At 43.5% G+C, this 20,940-nt stretch overlaps 1 protein-coding gene across 3 annotated transcripts in view; it reads left to right on the forward strand.

Annotated features, from left to right (window-relative positions):
• The first annotated feature begins 399 nt into the window (after window positions 1–399).
• The window catches only part of gas2l3 (growth arrest-specific 2 like 3), a 28,139-nt gene continuing 7,598 nt past the window's right edge, over window positions 400–20,940 (forward strand). The window contains exons 1-6 of one of the 3 annotated variants that reach the window (XM_080491934.1): window positions 430–535; window positions 10,446–10,561; window positions 11,837–11,894; window positions 18,389–18,566; window positions 19,968–20,086; window positions 20,177–20,318. In XM_080491934.1, the coding sequence (XP_080348060.1) occupies window positions 11,871–11,894; window positions 18,389–18,566; window positions 19,968–20,086; window positions 20,177–20,318 (463 nt within the window). In that variant the 5' untranslated portion in view covers window positions 430–535; window positions 10,446–10,561; window positions 11,837–11,870. Of the gene's footprint in view, window positions 536–10,304; window positions 10,562–11,836; window positions 11,895–18,388; window positions 18,567–19,967; window positions 20,087–20,176; window positions 20,319–20,940 lie in introns of those variants that run through there. The other 2 variants (XM_080491935.1, XM_080491933.1) reach the window with 2 other exon arrangements.

Consider the following 20,940-nt stretch of genomic DNA (forward strand, 5'->3'; position numbering starts at 1 on the left):
TATTACATAATAAAACAATTATTAATTATTAATAATAAAAACAATCATATTAACATCGATAATAATAACAATAATCATAATCATAATCATCATAATAATAATAATAATAATAATAATAATAATAATAATAATAATAATAATAATAATAATAATAATAATAAATTAAAAAAATTACTTTACAAAATAGAACGAACCGTGCAGTTTATTTCAGAAGGTGTGAATGTGTAAGTGTGTGTGTGTGTGTGTGTGTGTGTGTGTGTGTGTGTGTGTGTGTGTGTGTGTGTTTCTTTCTGTCTGGACTGTTCATTCTGTTAAATGTCACTCAGGTGAGGCAGCCCGGCCCCGCCCCCTCCCGCGGCACGGAGCGCTCTAATTGGCTGGTTCGAACAGCGCAGCTCCACAAACACGCAGCGGCGGAGAAAATGAGTAATTCAATGTAACTGTGGACTAACAGACTTCTGACCAGAAGAAATCCACGCGCAGATCCCATCGACCGACCAGAGGCTGAGCTTCAGCAGCGGATTCCTCACAGCCGGTGAGTTTGAAACTAAAGAGAAAGTTTGGAATGGAAGTTGCGTCTTTTCCCTTCCAGTCACATGGAAGCCGCAACACGTTTCCCTGCAGGGATCAAATCCTTCCTCTTTACTTTTTTAAGGGGTTTCCTCAGACAAAACTGTGCGTTGACAGTGAAACGTCTTGTGAATGGGTGTTGGATGTACTTTCCCCTTCAGGAGGATTAAAGCAGAAGCTTACTGGTTGTTGTTGTTGTTGTTGCGTAATCGCAGGTTGGTGAAGTGACTTAAATGGTGTGCTGCTGTTTGGTGTGAAGCTTCACGATCCCTGAGCATCAGGTGGGAATAAACAGGAAGGAGGATCAGTAGTTTACTGGTGTGCTGTTGCATCCTTGTTGTTGTTTAGATGTTTGTCTCCGAGCTCTCCATCGCTGGCATCATGTCGGGATCCTGCTGCAGAAACTGGATTCACATCTGGTTTCCTGGTTTCCTGGTGGAGGAAAAAGGAGCAGCAGGTGCTTCCTGTCGAGGGTGAAACATCTGAGGGTTGTCCTTCACACTCAGTCCTGAGGACTTTGTCTATTTTTGTCTTCACAACAACAAGATCTTCCAGCCTGGAGCTTGTGAAAATGGCTGTGAGCGATTTTAGTTTCCACTATAAAACTTTATATTTCAGTGAAGTGACCAGGACTCATAATTCTAAAGATAGCTAATTTAAAGGAAGTGGATGTTTTAGAGGAGGCGTCGTTACTCATTCACATGTGGCGTTCATAAAAAGAAAAGGGAACATCGATCTGCTCCAGGATTGTATTTTAATATTTGCATCCTGTCCGATGATCCATGTGGAGTTTGCATGTTCCCCCTGAGCACGAGTGGGTTTCCTCACGTCTACGAACCTGGATGAAGATGCAAGTTAATTCAGTTAAATAAAAAGATGGTGAATCCCCATTTGCCTTTATATAATTTAATTGCAAACGCATCGTTTTTGCATTTTAGTTTCTGTGTTTTACATGGCAGCGTTTTGAAAATGATGTCGGTTTATATGGAAAACATTCAGGTGGGCAAAGAGGAGCAAATTAAAATAAAATAAAGGTGGGAGGAGAAAAGCAGCAGATGATAGTGATGTACAGCGGCAGACCTGCAGTATTCATATAAAACAAGAACATTAGGAGCAGCGATCGTGTGCAGAATAGTAATATTTCCACAGTGTAAAGTAAAACTTTGTCAGACAGGATGTAATATTGAACATGAGGACATACTAATCTTAGCCAAAGCTTAAAGTTATTGAAAACCGTTTAGAGTTCAGGAGAGCAGCATCCGGCGACCAGATGACAGAAAGCAGCGTAGTTATCATGCCAGGCCACTAGTGGGTGCTGTTGGTGGTTTTTGTTACGAATCCACACATATATGGTATAAACATTAACAACGGGAGAACACAGACATTCGAGTGGACAGACCACCAAGGTGGATTGTTTTTACGGTGACTGTCAAAATAAAAGTATTAAGTCCAGGAGAATATGGAGTCATGACGCCACGGAGGAAACTTTGTTCTGATTGGCTCTACTGAGCATGTGCAGAAGAACACTTTACTATGCCTGTGGTGCACACGTGCAGTCCTAGCATTTCAGAAAACGTCAGTTTTATACCGACTACAGAGACTGAATTGGAGCATTTTCAAAAAGTTCCACCTTGGGAGCAGTTTATAAAAAGTAGTGCTTTCAGTTGGTCCATGTAACTTTTGTAAACTGGCAAAAAAATGTTTGTTTCCGCCGCCGTACTCTGGTTGTTAATGCTTGTAGCGTATTGTTTTCTGTGTGTGTGGTTTCATTAGTATAAACAAACAGCACCCACTAGTGGCCCTACATGAAAACTACATCGTTTTCAAAACTGGGTTTTAATGTATGTTGACGGGTCAGGCAATGTTTTCCTCACTTCTTCATCTGCAATCGTTGATCCTAAAGATTTATTTCTATAAATAACCTTTCCTACATATTAGGATTTTACATCTCGGTAATATTTAGCATTTACAAATCTCGCTTTTTGTTTAAGTCTGTCTATTTGAAAGTTATCTTTAATTCGCATTAGGGCTTTGGGCTTCCTGCAGATAACAGTTTCACACAAAGCATCACTTGATAAATGAACACACACACAACCTCATTTTTAACTATCTTCATAATCACCATCTGCTTGATCTTTGGCATGATGCCTCCTGTTCTCGGCCTGCCAAACTAAGTTCACACACACACACACACACACACACACACTCTGCATCGTCATTCTCCTCCAATAAGCTGTACCCCAAATAAATGAGGGGTAATCCAAGATTTCATTATTTCTATTGTCCTCTCACACACACACACACACACACACACACATTATCACGGCCCATATGTGCCCACGTGCATTTTGAACTCATTAAGCTTTTGTCTCATCTGGTGCTGTGTGGGGTGTGTGTGTGTGTGTGTGTGTGTGTGTGTGTGTGTGTGTTGTTCTATAGGTGGATGTGTGTAGAGCACGTGTGTGTTTGAACTGACATCATGCATTATTTATACACAGTGTTTCCTTTCCAGAATTGTTCAGTTGTGAAGCAGCAGCATCTCGAACGTTCAACGTTTATCAGGCTAGAATTGAATTTGTTTGTCTCTAAATTGTATAAAATATCTTTAATGTCTGTGTTGTCCGTTACGTACGCATTTTCAGTCACTGTATCGGGAGGAAACGACTCGGTTTTCACACAACGAAAGAAAATCTGATTGTTTGAGATCAGTTGAGTCAACGTGGTTCAGCAACAATCATAATACCGTAATATCTGGACTATAAGCCCCTATAGTTTTCACTTTGAACCCTGCAGCTAATTTATGGATTTGAACCGGTTAATTAGCTTCATGTTACAGATAAATGGTGATGCGTTCAGTTGCATCACGAAACTCCATTTCTTTTTCTTTTTCTTTATAAAGTTTGCGGGTGTGGCTTATATTCAGATGCGCTCAATAGTCTGGAAATTACGGTAAATGATTCTGTCGATTAGTTCATGTCGTAGCTTGTGGATTCAGGATTCGGCTCTTTTATAAATGTCAATTTGTGCCTTTTTTAATAATAAAAAAAAAAAAGTTGCTGCCTGTTGTTTTTACAATATTTGTTGGCTTTGCAGTCAACATGAAGGATATTCCAGCCCCTCTGCTGCTCGGGTTTCTCCTCCTGTCGGAGCTCAGCTGAGGCCGATTAAGGTGAAAGGTGCCCCAGTTTTTAAAATCCTCTAACCGGGATTAATATCCCACAAACAAACGCAGCTAATTAGGTTGAGCTCGACGACCCCTCGACCTTTAACATCTCCTTGGGCTGCGGCGGGACGGGAGGGGTCGGTGAAATGACCCTGAATATTAAAGCTGCGTGTTTGAAGGTTTGATTATTGGCAGAGTGCTGAGACGCCACAACGTGACGGATGTTTGACAATATTCTGCATTAATGCATCTGCTGGTGTGAATTAAGGTAAAGAGAACAATGTTTCATGGGTAAACTAATTTCGAAGCACAAAACCATTAATGTAATCAACTTGAAGCCCCGTTTACATGACGCATGGTCAGAACCTTTGAAAATGCTCCGTCTCCGTGGCAACGGGGGGAAAATGCTGCTAGTAAATGGTTCTTCTGCACATGCTCAGTAGAGACAATCGGAACAAAATTTCCGCCATCATGTCATGACTGCCAGTTCATATTCTCCTGGGACTTGGTACTTTTATTTTGAAATTCTGCTGTTTTTATTGCAAACTGACTTCTTTTATAAAATGTTGCTGCGTAAACGCAAAACAAAAACGGTTCGTTTTCACTTGAACGTGCTCATTTGTCGTAATACTCAAGATTCTGCATGTTCATTGTGTGAACTATGATAAACATGGGGAGCAAAAACCAGCCAATGAAAAGTGGCGTTTTCAAAAAGGAGGAAGATGACGGTGAATAACGTTTTGTCAGAAGTGACGGTTCGAGTCCCGGCAGCCGCCTCGGCGTGGCGCCGTCAGGAAACCTGCAGCAGAGAAACACTCGCTGCAGTTTGGCAGCAGATTTATGATGTTTTCAATTATTCATTCAGTCGTTTTGTCTAAAAGAGATGAATTTGGGTTAATTGGACAGGATTTGTAAAACTGATGCGTCTACATCTTGTGAACAAGTTTTCATTTACAGAAGTGTTGGTACAAGTGTCTGGACGGCACATGTTTTAATCAATTTAATCAAAGTTGTTCTTTCAAACTAAAAGTCGTCTTTGGCAGACCAAGGTTGGTTGTTCGGTTTGAGATTTTAATGTTTTTTATTCTTCAGTGCTTCCTGTTGATTAATACTTGTTTTGATAATGAAAGTGTAATATTTTGAGTGAAAATAAAACACTTTTATTGTGTTATGGGTGTCCGTTTACACAACAACGGTACTTGGAGCCACTGAAAGCGCAACTTTTCGAAACGGTCATCTGGTCATGTGGCGTCATCGAAGTATAACTGTTTAAAATTGTGTTGGCGTGTGTGGTTTTACGCAGTTATCGGATAATTATGGGGAAACCGCCAAATAATTTGGACATAAAAAGCCTTTGGGTATTTTTATTACCTTTTGAATTGATCATATTACACGGTCTCAGTAAAAAGTTTTACGACTTCAGGAAAGGCTCAGAGTTGTTTTACACGAATACAAGTTGATGTGTGAAAAGCTCATTAGTGAGCTCGACGTGTTGGAGGGTAAATACGTGACAGATTGCATCTTGCTGTGGGGAGGATGTGGTCTTACTACGAACCTCTGATCGGACCTCGGTTTGGTTGGATTCCCCTGTGGGGGGGGTGGCGGGTTGGGGTAGGGGGGTCAGGATGGAAGGACTGATCCTGGGTCGGCGCCGACCCGTTGGCGTCTAGCGAGCCGCGGATTAGCATCAACAAATCAAAATGGGATTGGCAGGTGGCTCCGTCTCATCGAAGCCTTTAAGATGGGCTTTACTCCTGCGAGGGACGACCACTGCAAGGGCCAAGAAATGATTTTAATCCACCTTGAAAGAGGAATAGTCTTTTACTATAGGAACCGTGAGGAGCAGGCTTGTACAGGCCCGGTGCAGACTGAAGTTCTTCGGGGTTTTTTTTGTTTTGTTGAAGATGTGAGGTTTAGTTTGACAACAGGCCTTTTGACGTATATTTACTCTTTTCATTCTCCTGGACAGAATGAATATTTCCTTCCTCCTGGGCGCAGTGCAGCCGGGCCCCATGGGCAATGAAAAGCAGCGCTCTGAATGAAACGCTCCCCGACAGGGTAATTAAGTCCAGACACAAAGGGCTCAGCAGGAAGGAGTCTAATAGAGGAGGAGTTGGTATTCTCCGGGGGTTACCCGGGTCCAGGAGAACCTCCATGGACTGCAGGGAGGAGGTTCAGCGGCCAACAGGCCACCTCGCTCAGTGGGAACCAGGAACACAGAAAGACATTACTGCAGCAAGCTGGTCCCTCAGACTATAACATTAGATGCCTTGAAAATGGCTTTTTAAATCAGATTGTGTTCAAAAGAATCAGAAGTGTTCATGATGTTAAAGAACCAAAACAAAACAAGGTTCTAGAACCTGCTGATGTGCTTCTGAAGGGTTTTTACCTGCAGACAAACTCTGGTGCCAAATCGGTCCAGACGCTGTAATCTCAAAAGATAATAAGCAAATGCAATGAAAAATCTGTTTAGACGTCTTAAGCTTCATCCTTCCAATTATTCATCAGTTATACCAGAGGTTTTTAACCTCAATGACCTAAAATAAAATGAACCTGGAGCCGCTGAGCATGTTTAACCTTTGAGACGATAACTCGGCTGAAGTTTTTCTGTCTACAAAAACTTCATATTGAACAATTTATAACATTAAACAAGTTCCTGTAGTCATTTTTAGACAATTTCAGCCCTAAAAAACACTTTTCAAGGGTGTTTAACTGTTTCGACCCTCTTACAAAATAAAACGCACACACAAAAACATGTTAAAATCATAAAGTGGTTTAAATAGTTTTCAAAATTTTAACCGTTTTACCCAGATGAGATGTTTCACTGTTTTTAGCATTTAACTTTTTTTGTCATTTCACGTGAAAACACATCGTATTTTTTTGTTTCAGAAAAAGCTTCGCCTTTTGGAGGACGTTTTCAAAACGATGTAGTTGGCATGCCAGGCCAGGGGTTGGCGCTGTTGGTTGTTTTAGTAATGAAAATACACACACAGACGTGTGCACAGATCAAGATGCTATAAAGATTAATACAATATAAGCGACAATAACTTGTCAAAATTATTATATTTTGAATTCACATCGTTTCTCTGGAAGTCAAAGAAAGCAGACGTTGCAGCAAAAATGTAAAGGGAGCAGGCATACTGCTGGTTAACTCATAGGCGACTCAAATTAAACCCCAAAAAGTGGAATGAATCGTCTCAAGCGTTTGTCTGTGATGAGGAATTCCTGTAGTGAGGAAGAGTCCAGTAACGTGGAGGAAGATCATCAGAAGATCTGTGGTGCCCCAGAGACGAATAGGGTTTTGCTGTTTTCCTTCACTTTATCATCACAGAAAACTAAGAAGAAATGGGATTTATTCCTTCATGAGAACGTTGTATCTCCATATGAAATGGGCCACCATGTTGTCGTTTTACGTAACCCCGTCAACAACACCTCTGGGACCCGCGGGGAGCCGTTAAACTTTGCATGGCTGCCTTTGGCTTTATTTCTGACTCATATTTACTCTTGTTTCTATCCCCCCGACGCACACGACGCCATGCAGTGGAAAATCAAAAGCATGACGCCGCCTGAACCTTCTACTTTTAAGTCATTACATAATGTGTGCACTTTTTTTTTTTTTTCTTCTTCATTTTGCACTTCCGCACGAGTGCAGCGCCGCGGGCGGCGTGCGTGCGCCACGTGCTTCCAAGTCGTGGCGTCGTGGCGGTGGACGCACTCCGCTGTCTGGAATAGCGCTGATCCTCTTAAATGATTACCAGCGGCGACCTGCAAGGAGGAGGGGGGTCGGGGGTACGGGGGCAGATGTCTCGCCCCCACCATCAACAAAACGCAGCATCTATGTTTAGGTTATTCTACAGGGAAGCTCAGGCCAGAGCTCCTTCCATTAATAGACTGAACATCTCTAATACCTCTGGTTTGTACCCAGACGAAGGAAATACCTGTTTGACATAAGGAGCACCTTTTCCAGGTAGGACCTGGGTTGGGACATAAGTACAGTGAGGAGAAAAGGGACTTTTTTTAAAAACTTGTCCTCAGTTAGTTATGATGGTCAAATCACCACAGCTATACGTTACTGAATAGTACAACTGTACTACATGATCACACCTGATGGATTTCAACCCGTCCAATTAAGAGATATTGTAACGGGCCGGATTGAAGTAGAACAACGCAAACAAACAATTCAGGGTGGACTTGGATGTTTACTAAAAGGAGGGCCTAAAGTTAGATTCCTTTCAATTGCCCAAGAAATACCCGTATTAAAGTATGTACAGTTCATTCAATATGAGCTTGGAACTTGTAAATGTAAGTTGGTCCACGCCAAGAGGTTCAGCTCAGCTTTTGGCCCCGTGAACGCTGAAAATATTTAGAAACCATCTTGTTTGAAGGGTAGATGGTGGAAAAGGACTGCTGACTGGAACAAGGCTCATGTTGCTTATCTGTCTCCCTTCATATGAACCTTATCGGTGACCCCAACCAGACCTCTGAGTTTGTTTAACCAAACCTTGAGTTTAGCCTTAGCTTAACCCCGACCAGTTATCTACTAAACTCCCTCATAATCCAACCACTAACCCGGACCATGGTGACGTGCTGCAGGAAGTTTCTGCTCCTCAGAGGGGAACAGACCTCAACAGAAGACCAGCATTGTGGGTCACTTTTCCTCCCGGTGACCGTTGGGGAATGTGCGTGGTCGCTGCCTCCGTCGCCGCTGCCACAGCCTCAAGCGCTGCTCTGTTCCAGCGAGACCACCATCGTAATAAAACCTGTTTTGTTTCCACTTCCCCCTCTCTCTGGCCCTCCTCTGCTTGACATTTGGACTGAGCGTGGGCGCCTTTGGTCCCCGTTGGGAGTCGCGCTCTCGACCTCCGCCGGGGCCCCAGATGCTCACAACTGGAGTCCAGAGCCGGAGCGTTGTCCTTTTGTCCCGTGTTGTTGAACGTGAGCTGAAAGGAAGCCGAGCCAATCCGGATCGTCCGTCTCTTTACAAATCGAAAGGTCTTCATTCTCCCGGAGGACTTTCCCAAACAATTCTTCAAAACACTTTAAGGTTCTCAGGCGTCAGTTCGATGCCTCAAAACACGCTTGTTCGTCCTCGTGTGTCTTTTCCACCCGGAGGATTTATGTTTCCATCATCTTGGCCTAACAAAGTTTTTTCAGTTCGGTTTCAGTACTATAGTTTTAAGTATTTTCTCGTGCGGCTGAAAATCAAAGCAAAATCTGCACCACAAGGGGAAAAAATGCCCTGTTCATATGTAGGAAATAGACTTGCTCTACCTTGTCTATTATGTCCCACATTGTAGAACACAACTGGTTCTTCTTTGTATTTTTATGAGTTCACTGCATGTTCGCTTACGGAAAATGCATGAAGACGCTAATAAAGCTACGTTAACGCAACATTTTCAAGTGAAAACTGAAAACTGACGTTGCGTTTTGGGCGTCTGAGCAATGTTGTCATGTAAACAGACGCCCAAAACGCAGCTTTCAGAGAAGAGCTCCCAAGGTGGAACTTTTCAAAAACCTTCAGACTCCATAAAGGAGGAAAATGGCATGCAGTAAATGGTAGTTCTGCGCATGCTCAGTAGAGACGATCGGAACAAAGTTTCCTCTGTGGTGTCATGACTCCCAGTCCTTATTCTCCTGGACTTGGTACTTTTACTTTGACAGTCACCGTAATAACGATCCAGCTTGGTAATTTTATTTTGACAGTCACTGTAATAACAATCCAACTTGGTCGTCTGTCCACTAGAATGTCTGTGTACTTTCCATTGTTAATATTTTTAGTGTTTTGTTCTCAAGGCACATGTTTGGGGCTCAATTACATAAACAAGCAACAGCACCCACTAGTGGCCCAACATGAAAAGTCAAGGCTCCATGTAAACAGAAACCAATTTCAAAACATTGCTTTGTAAACATTTTCTGAAACTAAAAGTAAAAAACGATACGTTTTCACTTGAATCGTTGTTGTTTAAAGAAGGCCTTGTATTGTTTGTCTATTTTCTATAATAATTGGATTCCAATTCTGCCTTTATTCTCTAAACTGTTCAATAAGTGGAGGGGTTGTGGCCCTGATTTCAGATGGAGGACAGATTCTGGAGGACAGCTTGCTTTGATTGAAGGAATCATCTCGTCCAACTCGTTGGAACAAAACACACACAAACAGAAGAGCAAACCAACATCTGGGCCTCTGATGTCGATCACATGATGTCATGTGTTTTGTTCTTCCCGGAGTCGATTCTCCCCGAGGAGACCGAGCCGGGGAACACATTTCACATTCGAGTCGTCAAGTTCTGGGACACGGAGTTTAATGGCTAATTGTCCAATAAACAACCGGGCGACAAGTTTCACCGGCGAACAGAGCCAAAGATTGAGTAGGAAGTTTTGGGGAGTGTTCTGGGTCGATTTGGGGGGGGGGGGGGGAACACTCTTCTGCTAACCGCCACCACCTCTATCAAAACTCATTGGGTTTGATTGCATCCTGGTTGGGGAGTTCCTTGGCCGGCGGGAGATGAGAAGGAGGGGAGGGTGGCTAACAAAACAATGGAGGCTTTGTGAGAGGTCCCACCGTGACAGGGTTATTGTGGGGGGGTGGTCAGAGCGTAGCGGAGCCACTTCATTAATCAGGGCTTCTCCTCTTGCTCCTCCTCCTCTTCCTCCCCTCCCCGTCGTTCACCCGCTGCCTCTCCCTCCCTGCTCACTCGTGGATCGACGGAGGCAGGAGCTGCTGTGTCCGGACGGTGCCGGCCGAGAGTAGCGAGGATGACGATGTGCTCCGGAGACTGATCACAGTTCAGACTGCTGCGTCTTGTCTTGTTGTTCCCTCTTTGCTCTGAGGTGAGTCGTCTTGTGTTGTTATATTGTCCTGTCCTGTCCTGTCCTGTCCTGTCCGCTGACTTGCATCTTCTGACTGCAGCGCTGGTATCAGCTGTCCGGACACAGTCCTCTATCATGGGTCTTTGAACATGATAATAGTTAAAACTGCTTGACTTGTTGTTGTTTGTGTGAGGAAACACCAGGACGTGTTAATGTCGCAGTGTAGAAGTTTCCAGGCTGATGTAAGCTGGTATTGATGAGTTGGGGCTGGACTGGGGGGGGGTCGGCTGGTCTGTTGCCTCAGCTGTGTTGACCAGATCATCAGTGTTATTAGGATCTACGTGCCTGTGAGCGTCCCCTCCCCACCCCACTGTCTCTTTGTCAAACACACACACCCCCTCAGGGACAGTAGTACTGGGGGTAATCCTTCACATCCTGTGTGAGCAAAGGGGGAGAACCCAGCACTAACCCATCACCTCCTCGTGAGAAAGTAAATGTTGGTACATGTTTACTCACAGCATCTCTCTTCTGGTTTATCTGGACTGAGAGCGTCGCCTCATCTTCTCCAGCTGGTCTCTTACTCTCCCCTTCATGTTCCAGAAACTCCATTACACCCTCGTTACTCTGCAAATTAGGAGACTTTCAATGTCTGATCTGAGTGAAGAGTCACAGGGATGGTGTTTAGTTGATGTGGTAACCGGAGCCAGTAGAACCTGCAGGTCGTTCCCAGAGGTTTTCTCGTGGCTCTTTTCAGCTCTGGCATCGGCTCCGGGCCGGTCAAAGGCTTTTTCTATTGTTATATCTTCACTATTGATTGATCCGTCTGAGATTACACAGATACCCAGGTCATTGTTTCAACCGCTTGATGTTGCCAAACGCAATGAAATGTGATCTTAGTCACCTTTCAGGACTGGAACCTTTTATATAAAATCAAACAGTTGGGTTGTTTTTGATATTGTGAAACAGTTTGGAAAGACTGAGTCCAAGACGGTGATGAATGTTTTTCTTTTCTTTTCTCCCCATTGCAACGAATAGAGCATTTCCATTAATCCAATCTAATTCAGACTGATCTTTGATCTGAGTTTGCATGCAGTGTGTAGGGCTCTATATTATGGATTAATGGCAAGTAAAAGGGAAATGTTCATTTGGAGTTCCCCGGGGTTCTGTGTCAGGACCTCCACTCTTCACGTTATATCTGCTTCCTGGAGGGAATATTGGGGAAACGCTCCATAAGTTCAATTGTTATGCAGATGATGCACATCTTCTTTGTTCAGTTTCCTTTTCTTCTCTTCACAGAATGAAGAAGTGAGTCATCGGTGTGATCTCAGTCATGGCTGTCCAGGCCGGCATCCAGGTAATCTCATTACTCTCTACACAGAAAGTTGAGCCAATTCAGTTGATTCTTCCCATTTTTGACATTTCTGGTCTATTCTACACGTTTGGACTCGAGCACCGTGCAGTTTGTGGGGAAGAACAACCAAATATCCTACAAACCTTTAGATATGATAAAAAAAAAAAATCAATAAGCTGCATTTAAAAGTACTTTAAAATATAATGCAATATATAAAAGGACCTCCCCACCAGTTGTCCACTTTCAAAGGGAAAAATTTAACAAGCAGACCTCCAAAGCTTTTTATTGCCTATGAAGCTGCACAGCTGTTAAAAAGATCATTTAATGGAGAAGCTCTTCACAAGCCGGACAACAACCAACGTTTGTTATCTAGTATGAGGCAAAGTGAACGCTGAGTGTGAAAGTCGTTTATCTGTCAGGAGAAGGTGGAGCAGAGGTCGACCAGCCTCAGTCTCCCTCTCAGCAGCTGCATGTCTGAACAGAACTTTGCTTGAACTTGACTCGATATTGCGCCTCCTTCAGGACGGACGCAACACCACGCAAACATTGAGCCGCCAGTTTAAAACAAATAGAATTGCATACTAAAAGAAGAACTGCAGACATCTGTCGTGCTCTGAACAACTGCGACCAGCCCGCCTGTGTCGCGGCGTGTTTTCTGACGTTCCGCCTCTCGGAGCCCGAGGACTTTTCTCCACACATTTTTCTAGGTGGGGCGGCTCTTTCCCCTCCCAGCAACCGGGCGTTAGACATCCCAAAAACCCAAAACAACAAGCGGATCGTGTTTCACGTCTGTCACATGGCAGCGGCTCCCTGAGAGGAAAAGTCCTGGCTCCTCGCCGCCCGTCTTGGACTGAAGAAATGAAAACTATGTTCAACATGTGGCAGGAAGCTTCAGACTGACGAGGCCGTTGACAGACTGGTTGAAAGCAACGGCTCTCCATGATTCATCCCCAAAGATTATGTCACTGTTTGATTTCACACTGGAGACTTTTAGGCTGCAAATGATCAGTTTGAGGTCATGAAATCAGTCCAGTGAGGAACTGATCAAGGTTTGATCACAGAATCTCTGTCTGAATTCCAAAACCACTGGATTAACATCCTCTCTGGCTTGTCTGAAGCTTTCTGCTCTCCCGTTCCTACAAAAATATGACAAACAGATGGATTTTAGTAACAACGACGCTTTGAATTGTGGCCTCCTCCATTTTGAGGAATATAAAGAGGATTTAGGATGAATCCTAAAGAGGGCTCAACAGTATCTGAATTTGTATTTTTCACAATTTCATTGTGTGACGGTCGGCTAAGAAGAAATTCTCCTCTGTCGCCTCACTAATTGATCTCCCTCTACACAAACATTTTATGTTCATTCTATAAAATCAGTCCTTGAAGTTATGGATGATCACTTCATTTCACACCAGAACAATAGATGTGTTGGAATATCTTGTTTTTGGTGAAAGAAATTCATGTTGTTCCTCGACTCGATCTGGCTAAAGAGTCGTTAGTCACATTATTTCATGAGGTTTTCTGCTCTTTTTGCTGCTGTAATGTGGAAAATGTGTCCAGAATAATGTCCCGTCAACATTTTAAACCTATGAATTTATTCGTAACCTGCAATAATCCAGAAAAAATACCCTTGACGATCGTATAGCAGGAAACGTGAACAAGAGGGACTCCTCCATAGTCCAATCTGGCCGAACGAGTACAAACATGTTGCTGTTATATGTTCTAATCCTCACTTTCAGCACCTGCTTATGCTCACTAGATGCATTGTGGGAAAAAAAACTTGTCAAAGTTGATGGTGATGAGTGTGTAGTTGTGTCTGCAGGGGAATCTTAAAGGGCATGCTGGAGGAGGGTGTGGTGAATATGGCAGAAATGTCACAGCTTTTTAAATCCGCTGAAGAGAAGCCGAACACTTTTACAAACTGCGCTCTGTCGGCGGCGCCGTGTGGTTATTGATCCGCGTCGGACTGCAGCCAGAGAACTTCCAACTCGGAGCTCCACTGCTCATGTGGGGCGCCGTCACATCGGATGAGCGGCCGCCTCCTGACTGCTCTGTGCACCCAGGCTGAAGATGTGATGCTCATGGAAGTATGAGCAGCGTATGGCCTCGGCTATCAAAGCCGCCGCCAAGTGAAACCATTGTCATGAGTTTATGTTCATGAAAGGCCAGAAAAACCTTCATTAACTGAAACTCTAATTCATTTAAGCATGATTTGGTTTCAGAAAAGTTTCCCGTTTACACAGCGATGTTTGGAAAATGAGCAGCGGTCTGCAAACTTTATGACCAACAGACGTTTTTATAAAAACAAAACTACAAATTAAAATGTGTCTGGAGCCGCAAAAACATGTCAAATAAAGTGAAGAAAAACATCTAAAGCAAATTCTTTTTATACTGAGAGTGTGTGTGTGTATTTATATATATATATATATATATATATATATATTCTATTATGTTTCTTCACTTTTGTTGATGATTTTAACCATTTATCTTTCCAGCTTTAGCCATTTTAAATAGTTTAGAAATGCACAGCAGCTATAAACATCTAAACTATATAAACAGTTTTAGTCAAATTAGCAATTTTAACTTTTTTGACCGTTTAAAATTTCATCATTGCAATTTTTCTGACCACTATTTTAGAAAATAGTGTCTGATGTACATAAACTATTTCCATTGCATTTTCTAAAAGCGTCATGGAGCCTCTGACGGGGGCTGAAGAGCTGCAGGACTTCTGCCTTAATAATTACATTTTGTTGTAGTAGTGTTGTTATTGACAGAAAGGATCATTAGGAACACAAACTTTAAATTCCAGAGGAAAATTCTAATAATCATCCAGATTTCAACTGATGAGTCGTTTCATAAGGTTTTAAATTTTCTGTACTCGATTCCACAAACATATCAGTGTTGACTTTCCTGAAATTCTAATTACCTCCATAGCGCCCTCGTCCTTCATTCCCACAAATATCTGGCATGAAACTGAGCAACCGGCGAGTCCGAGTGGCTGAAAAGAGCAGCGCGACCTTTTGAGTTCAGCCTGGCCAAAGCAAACTGCTCCGGTTTAGTTATGATCCCGGAGGGTCAAAGGTCAACACGCAGGCCATGGGAAGTATGAGACGCTGGAACGGCTCAACTAATTGGAGAGACGGGAAGCGGACCTGATCAAGTGTGAGCGTATGATGAGAGGTTTTCACGGTGCGACCTCAAGTCAGTCGTTTACAGCCTCAAACTTTATGAATCACAGAAACAACATAGAAAAGCTCATTTAGATAATCAGATTACAAACACGAGAAATGTTCAGGATGTCAAATCTGACCTGTGTTATTGGAAATAACACTACATCCACTTTCCCTTTAACCTTCCTCCCATTCACTATTGTTTCTGTGTGTGTGTGTGTGTGTGTGTGTGTGTGTGTGTGTGTGTGTGTGTGTGTGTGTGTGTGTGTGTGTGTGTGTGTGTGTGTGTGTGTGTGTGTGTGTGTGTGTGTGTGTGTGTGTGTGTGTGTGTGTGTGTGTGTGTGTGTGTGTGTGTGTGTGTGTGTGTGTGTGTGTGTGTGTGTGTGTGTGTGTGTGTGTGTGTGTGTGTGTGTGTGTGTGTGTGTGTGTGTGTGTGTGTGTGTGTGTGTGTGTGTGTGTGTGTGTGTGTGTGTGTGTGTGTGTGTTCGGTCTAAGTGGCTCTTGCTAAGAGCATCAGAATCCACTGGGTGTGTAAACAGGCACAAACTGCTTCAAAAGCTTATTGCGTTTCTTCACTGGATTATTGTTCCACATTCTTGCCCCCGAATCAAGTGATGTAAGGAAGACAAAAAGATTAAGTGAGTTCTGAGGGCGTCATTGACGATGTTGTTGTGCGTTAAGCCGTGAATGCTCACTGTCAGGTGATGGGCTGGATTATCCCGGCTGCTTTCTAATCGCTGCTGCATCTTTTACGTAACTTGTCAACATCGCGCCGCGCTGCCTCATTTTCTAATTAGCTGGACGCGGAGGAACCAACAATCGTCCCTGTTGTGACCCCTGAGGAACGCCACGGGCGGCCCGGCGCGTTAAACCGTTATGTAACCTGAGCGAGTCGCTCCTCGAGTTCCTAAACATCACATGCTTTTCTCCACAATCCATTTCTTAAAACTGAAGTCCATACTTTATAAATACGCAGCAAATGAACTTTCAGTTTGAAGTTTAACAGCACGAGGCCTCGTTTGCAGCACGTTTTCAGGTGAATACGCAAAAGTTTTGCGTTTACACGAGCCACTGAATACGCAACTTTTGTGAAACTCTGCTGCTGCACAGTACTGCTGCAGGAAATAGATTTTCTGCACATGCTCTGGAATAAACTTTGTTCTTACTGTCCATCTACTGAGTGTCACGACTTGGTCCCTGGAGTGCTGCAGTATGGAATGAAGGTGCAATATGTAACGTAATAAATGTTCAACTCATTTTGTAATAATACCACATTTTGTAATCTGGTGGGAAAAGGAAGGAAATGTTTTTTATTTTAATTTTAACCTATACTGGTTGATTAAAATGAGGATTGCTGGATCTCTGAAGAATCTTTCTGCAAGTCAACGAAGTTTTACTGAACGTTCTCACTCCATCTTATTGAGGTCAAGGGTCACGACTAACTCGTCAGTTTGCTCCTAATCCTCGTTTCCTTCAACAAAACCTTTTAAGATTTGGACTTTCAGGCCTGCCTGGTCTGAGTTCTAGAACCCAGGAGCGTCCTGAGCGGAGTCGCTCGTCTGGCATGTGAGGACTCGTCTGTTCTGCCACAGGACGGTTTCCTGTCCCGCGGGCGGCAGAGAAGACGCATCGATTCAGGACGTCCACAAGGCCCGTCCTTGTTGGAAGCACAGTGGACGCAATGTCCCGTCGGCGCTCGGCCACATGTGATGGACACGGAGATTAAAAGACGGATCTGAAGCAGATGTCAACAAACAGCAAGGGAGGAATGGAGGAAGAAAGGGGGCGAGCGGGACAGTTACATAACTTCTGGACGAGTCTTCATGGTCCACATCTGTTTCTAGATGATTCTAGATGAGCCCTCCTGCTGCCTGCAAGAAATTAAATACCTAGAAAACAACCCGGTGTCGTATAGAATTCTGACAACTTTTGCTAATAAGAATATTCTAATATAGATATTAATTATAAATATTACTTTTCCATGCTATAAAATATTGACCCATGCCTATTTTCCATTTATATTTAGATATAAAGCTGGCAGTGTTGCTTATGTTTATACATTTTAATGGCACATTTGGTTATTTAAAGGTACATTTCTCTCTTATATCATAATTATCTTTTATGACTGTCAGGAGAATTTATGTACATAAAACATATTTAGTCACCAAGACCGATATTGAATGAGATAAAAGGTTGTGGGTCACTCTTCTGACGCCGGCCCTTTTGTACATGAGTCATGTGCACGTTTCACTCTTTTGCTTTGTGGTCGACTCTGACGTGTATCGATCATATCAGTCGTCGGGATCTCGTCTTGACCTGGAGGTTGTGGAGCGCCGTGTGCAGAGAGCGGGGAGGATTGAGGGCAGCGATGAAGCCGATGTGGAGATGATGCGACGGGACGTCAGACTCTGGGATGTGCGGCTCGCTGCAGGCGGTCAGACCGACGCTGTGAACTAGTGCGAGACGCCGATTTACACACTCGACTTGTTTTCATCCTGTGGATCTAGGAAACTGAAACCGGTTCTACCAAAACATTACGATGAAAGTCGAAGCTTTTGTGGGACGAGGACGTAGAAGTGTAGTTTTCTTGTGGAAAAGCAGCGGCGCTTCTTCACCTCCAGTCCAGATTACAAAGAATCTGCTGGGAACGACCTGGTGTCGTGAACATCCTGGGACAAGTGTCTGCAGATGATAGTTTCCTAAATGTGATGGGGTTTTATTTCTTTATAACAAAAATCAACCCTGAAACGATTGCTTCAATCCGTCCAGAATATGATTTCAGAGCGTCTTGAATTTAGCTCGTCTGTGATCATGTGGTTCATCAGTCGACTGGTTGTTTTTTTTTTTAGTCCGTCGTTTATATTGCCACCAAATGGAACTCACAATAGAGATAATAAAACCACAAACAATAAATGCGGAGCTCATAAAGTTAATGATTGTGACACTAAGTTGGAGTATTAACTGACTTATTTTTCAGTTTTATGAAGGAGAGAAAGAAGATTTTGATTTCTGAAAGGGACATAAAGGACTAGAACATAATGTGGAACAGCTAACTGTTTTATAGAAACTGTGTAGTAGAACACATTTAAAGTTCTCCTATTATCCAGATGTTCACCTCCTCCTCCTCCTCCTGTTCTGGTCGGTCCAGAAACCTTCGGTATTCTAAGTTTCTAGCTCCTCCTTGAATTGGAGTGATGCAATGTGCCTGACCTCCACACTGACTCTTTGGTTTTTAGTGTTTATGTCAGAAATATTCACGATATGAACAAATGAAACATTTCAAACATTATTTTAATAAAATCTTTTTTAACCTCTTCCTGTCTGCAGGTTTGGTTCGGCGAGAAGTTTGCCGCCCCCCCGCTGGGCCCCCGCAGCCCGCTGGCCCAGCGCCACGGCCCCGGCCTGGCAGACGTCTTCCAGTATGACCAGTGGCTGGCGGTGCGGCACGAGGCCACGCTGGTGCCCATGCAGGAGGATCTGGCCATCTGGCTCAGTGGCATGCTGGGTAATTTTACTGCTCGCTGTTTATTCCAGGGGTGCCGGTCAAGGCTGGTTAAACTCTGAGCATTTAAAAAAAAAAAAAGTCAGGAGTGTTTTCAGCGGTTCATCTTTGAGTCAGTGTCTGTCTCTATGGAAACGGTGGGGGGGAGGGGGCGCTATTTTTGGAAAATGCTCTATGTCCGTGGAAACTTTGGAAAACGCAACTTTTTGAAAACACTGTGTCCGTCTCCATGGAAACGGGGAAAAACGCATCTTTTCTGAAACATTGCTACTGTGCACCACTGCTGGAGTAACTAGTTGTTCTGCACATGCTCAGTAGAGCCAATCAGAGCGACGTTTCCTCCATGGTGTCATGACTCCCGGTCCATATTCTCCTGGACTTGGTACTTTTATTTTGACAGTCACCATAATAGCAATCCAACTTGGTCTACTCACTAGACTCTCCGTGTTCTCCCAGTGTTAATGTTTAGAGCGTGTTTGGAATATAGTGTTGAAAAGGAGAACATTGCTGGAAATTCACCAGATTCTTCTCATCTACAAAGTTAAATGCAGTGAACAGTTCATCCATCCATCTTTTAAACTACTTTGTCTGGTAACTGGACGCTGGATACACAAACACACATGTTTTTTTATGTGAGAGAAACTCTCTCTGGGTGTTTCAGTTAATAGACGCCTCCTCTGTTCTCTGAATTGTTTCACTCTGGAGTGATGAAGCTGCCTGTCGACTCTGAGCTGCACATTTCGCAGTTCTTCCCTCCAGGCGAGGAAAAAACAGTGAAGCACAATCGACACGGGTCTCCTGTGTAATTGGATTTGAATGCTGATATTTTGTGAGCGGCTCCCGGAGAACCGGCAGTGGAACAAAATCCCTGGTTTCATCCGGCGCCGCCATTCTACTGACGTCTGTTGTCTCTGGACGTACAATGGCCCAGAGGAAAGAGAAGCCGACTCTGTTGTTAAAGACGGTTTCTGCAGGAGGAATGTGGGCCGGTACAAGAACTGTTTAAACTGTTTGACCGCTCTGATCCTCCGTCCTGGGGGGGTGGGGGGGGCGCCGCAGGGACAGGTGGCGTGCGGAGGATGGAGTTTCAAGCCTCGGAGGGAACGCCATTGTCGGGTGGCAGATAAACTTTAGTGCAGCTATCTTTGTCACTTAACCGGCCGGTTTTGTTTGTGGATTCCGCCTCCTGTGTGAACGATGCTGCGACTCACTGGCTGGGGGGGGGCCCGGGCCCGGGCCCGGGGGGGGGTCGGAGGTCGTGGGACGAGTTATGTTTTGTTTTGACTTTAAAGGAAGTGAATGAAGCAGAACAATTTCTTGTTTTAATGTCGAGAATTTACACTGTAGTTGCTGCTGGTTTTTGTTCTGATTTATTTAGTAAAGTTCACGTATTGTTTCCTCCAGGGGAGGAGGTGAGGGCGGAGTTTTTTATGGAGGAGCTGAATAACGGGGTGAAGCTCTGCCAGCTCATCGGCGTGCTGCAGACCAAGGTCGCCCAGAGCTGCCCGGCCGAGCTCAGCAAGGTGAGTCGGAGCAGGAAAACTCACCAACACTGATGGTCAGAAGTTTGTCAGATGAGTTCAGCTGATTTGATTATTTTTTTTTTTTTTCAGCTTTTCCCCACAAGAAAGGTGGCGTGCAAGCGAGACGCGTCTCCAGGATCTTTCTTTGCTCGAGACAACACCGCCAACTTCCTGGCCTGGTGTCGCCACGTCGGGGTGGAGGAGACCTACCTGTTTGAGTCCGAGGGTCTGGGTAAGGAGCGACGCTGCAGACCCACTAAAACTCCAAAATAAACTGGAATTTAATGGCGCAAACACGACATTTAGAAGAACTCAAGACCGGGTGCAAAAGTCTTCACATTAGATTTAAAGCCCCGTATTTTTCCCACTTCTTGGTTCTTAAATTCCTGCCGATTCCTTCTTTTTTCCTTTTTTTTAATATATTTTTTAATCTGCGTTAACCGGATTTCTTTCTCTGAACTGGTGGTTGTTGTTTTTTAATCTGACGTAATCTTATATGGAATGAGGATGGAGATTATGCAAATTAGCAGTTCTGGTTTATCGTGTTTATGTGCAGGAAGAATTCATCTTGTTTGCAAAGATCATATATATTCAAGTTAAATGTTTAATTTGATGTGTCCAAAATAAGAAAAAAGGAAGAGAAGGTCATACCGGTTTGCCAAAAATGTTGCATGAAACCAAATATTTTCCAATCATAGTCCTGCAAAAAAGAAATATTTGAAACAATTGTGAATTTTTTTAATAAAAAAATTTACATTTTTAAAAATATTTGTTTTCTTGAAAATATTTGAAAAATAAATTTTCTTAAAAAAAAAAATACAAATAAAAACCTTAAAAATCTCAACTTTAAAAAA

Source organism: Lipophrys pholis (assembly GCF_963383615.2).
Source record: "Lipophrys pholis genome assembly, chromosome: 22".
Taxonomy (NCBI): domain Eukaryota; kingdom Metazoa; phylum Chordata; class Actinopteri; order Blenniiformes; family Blenniidae; genus Lipophrys; species Lipophrys pholis.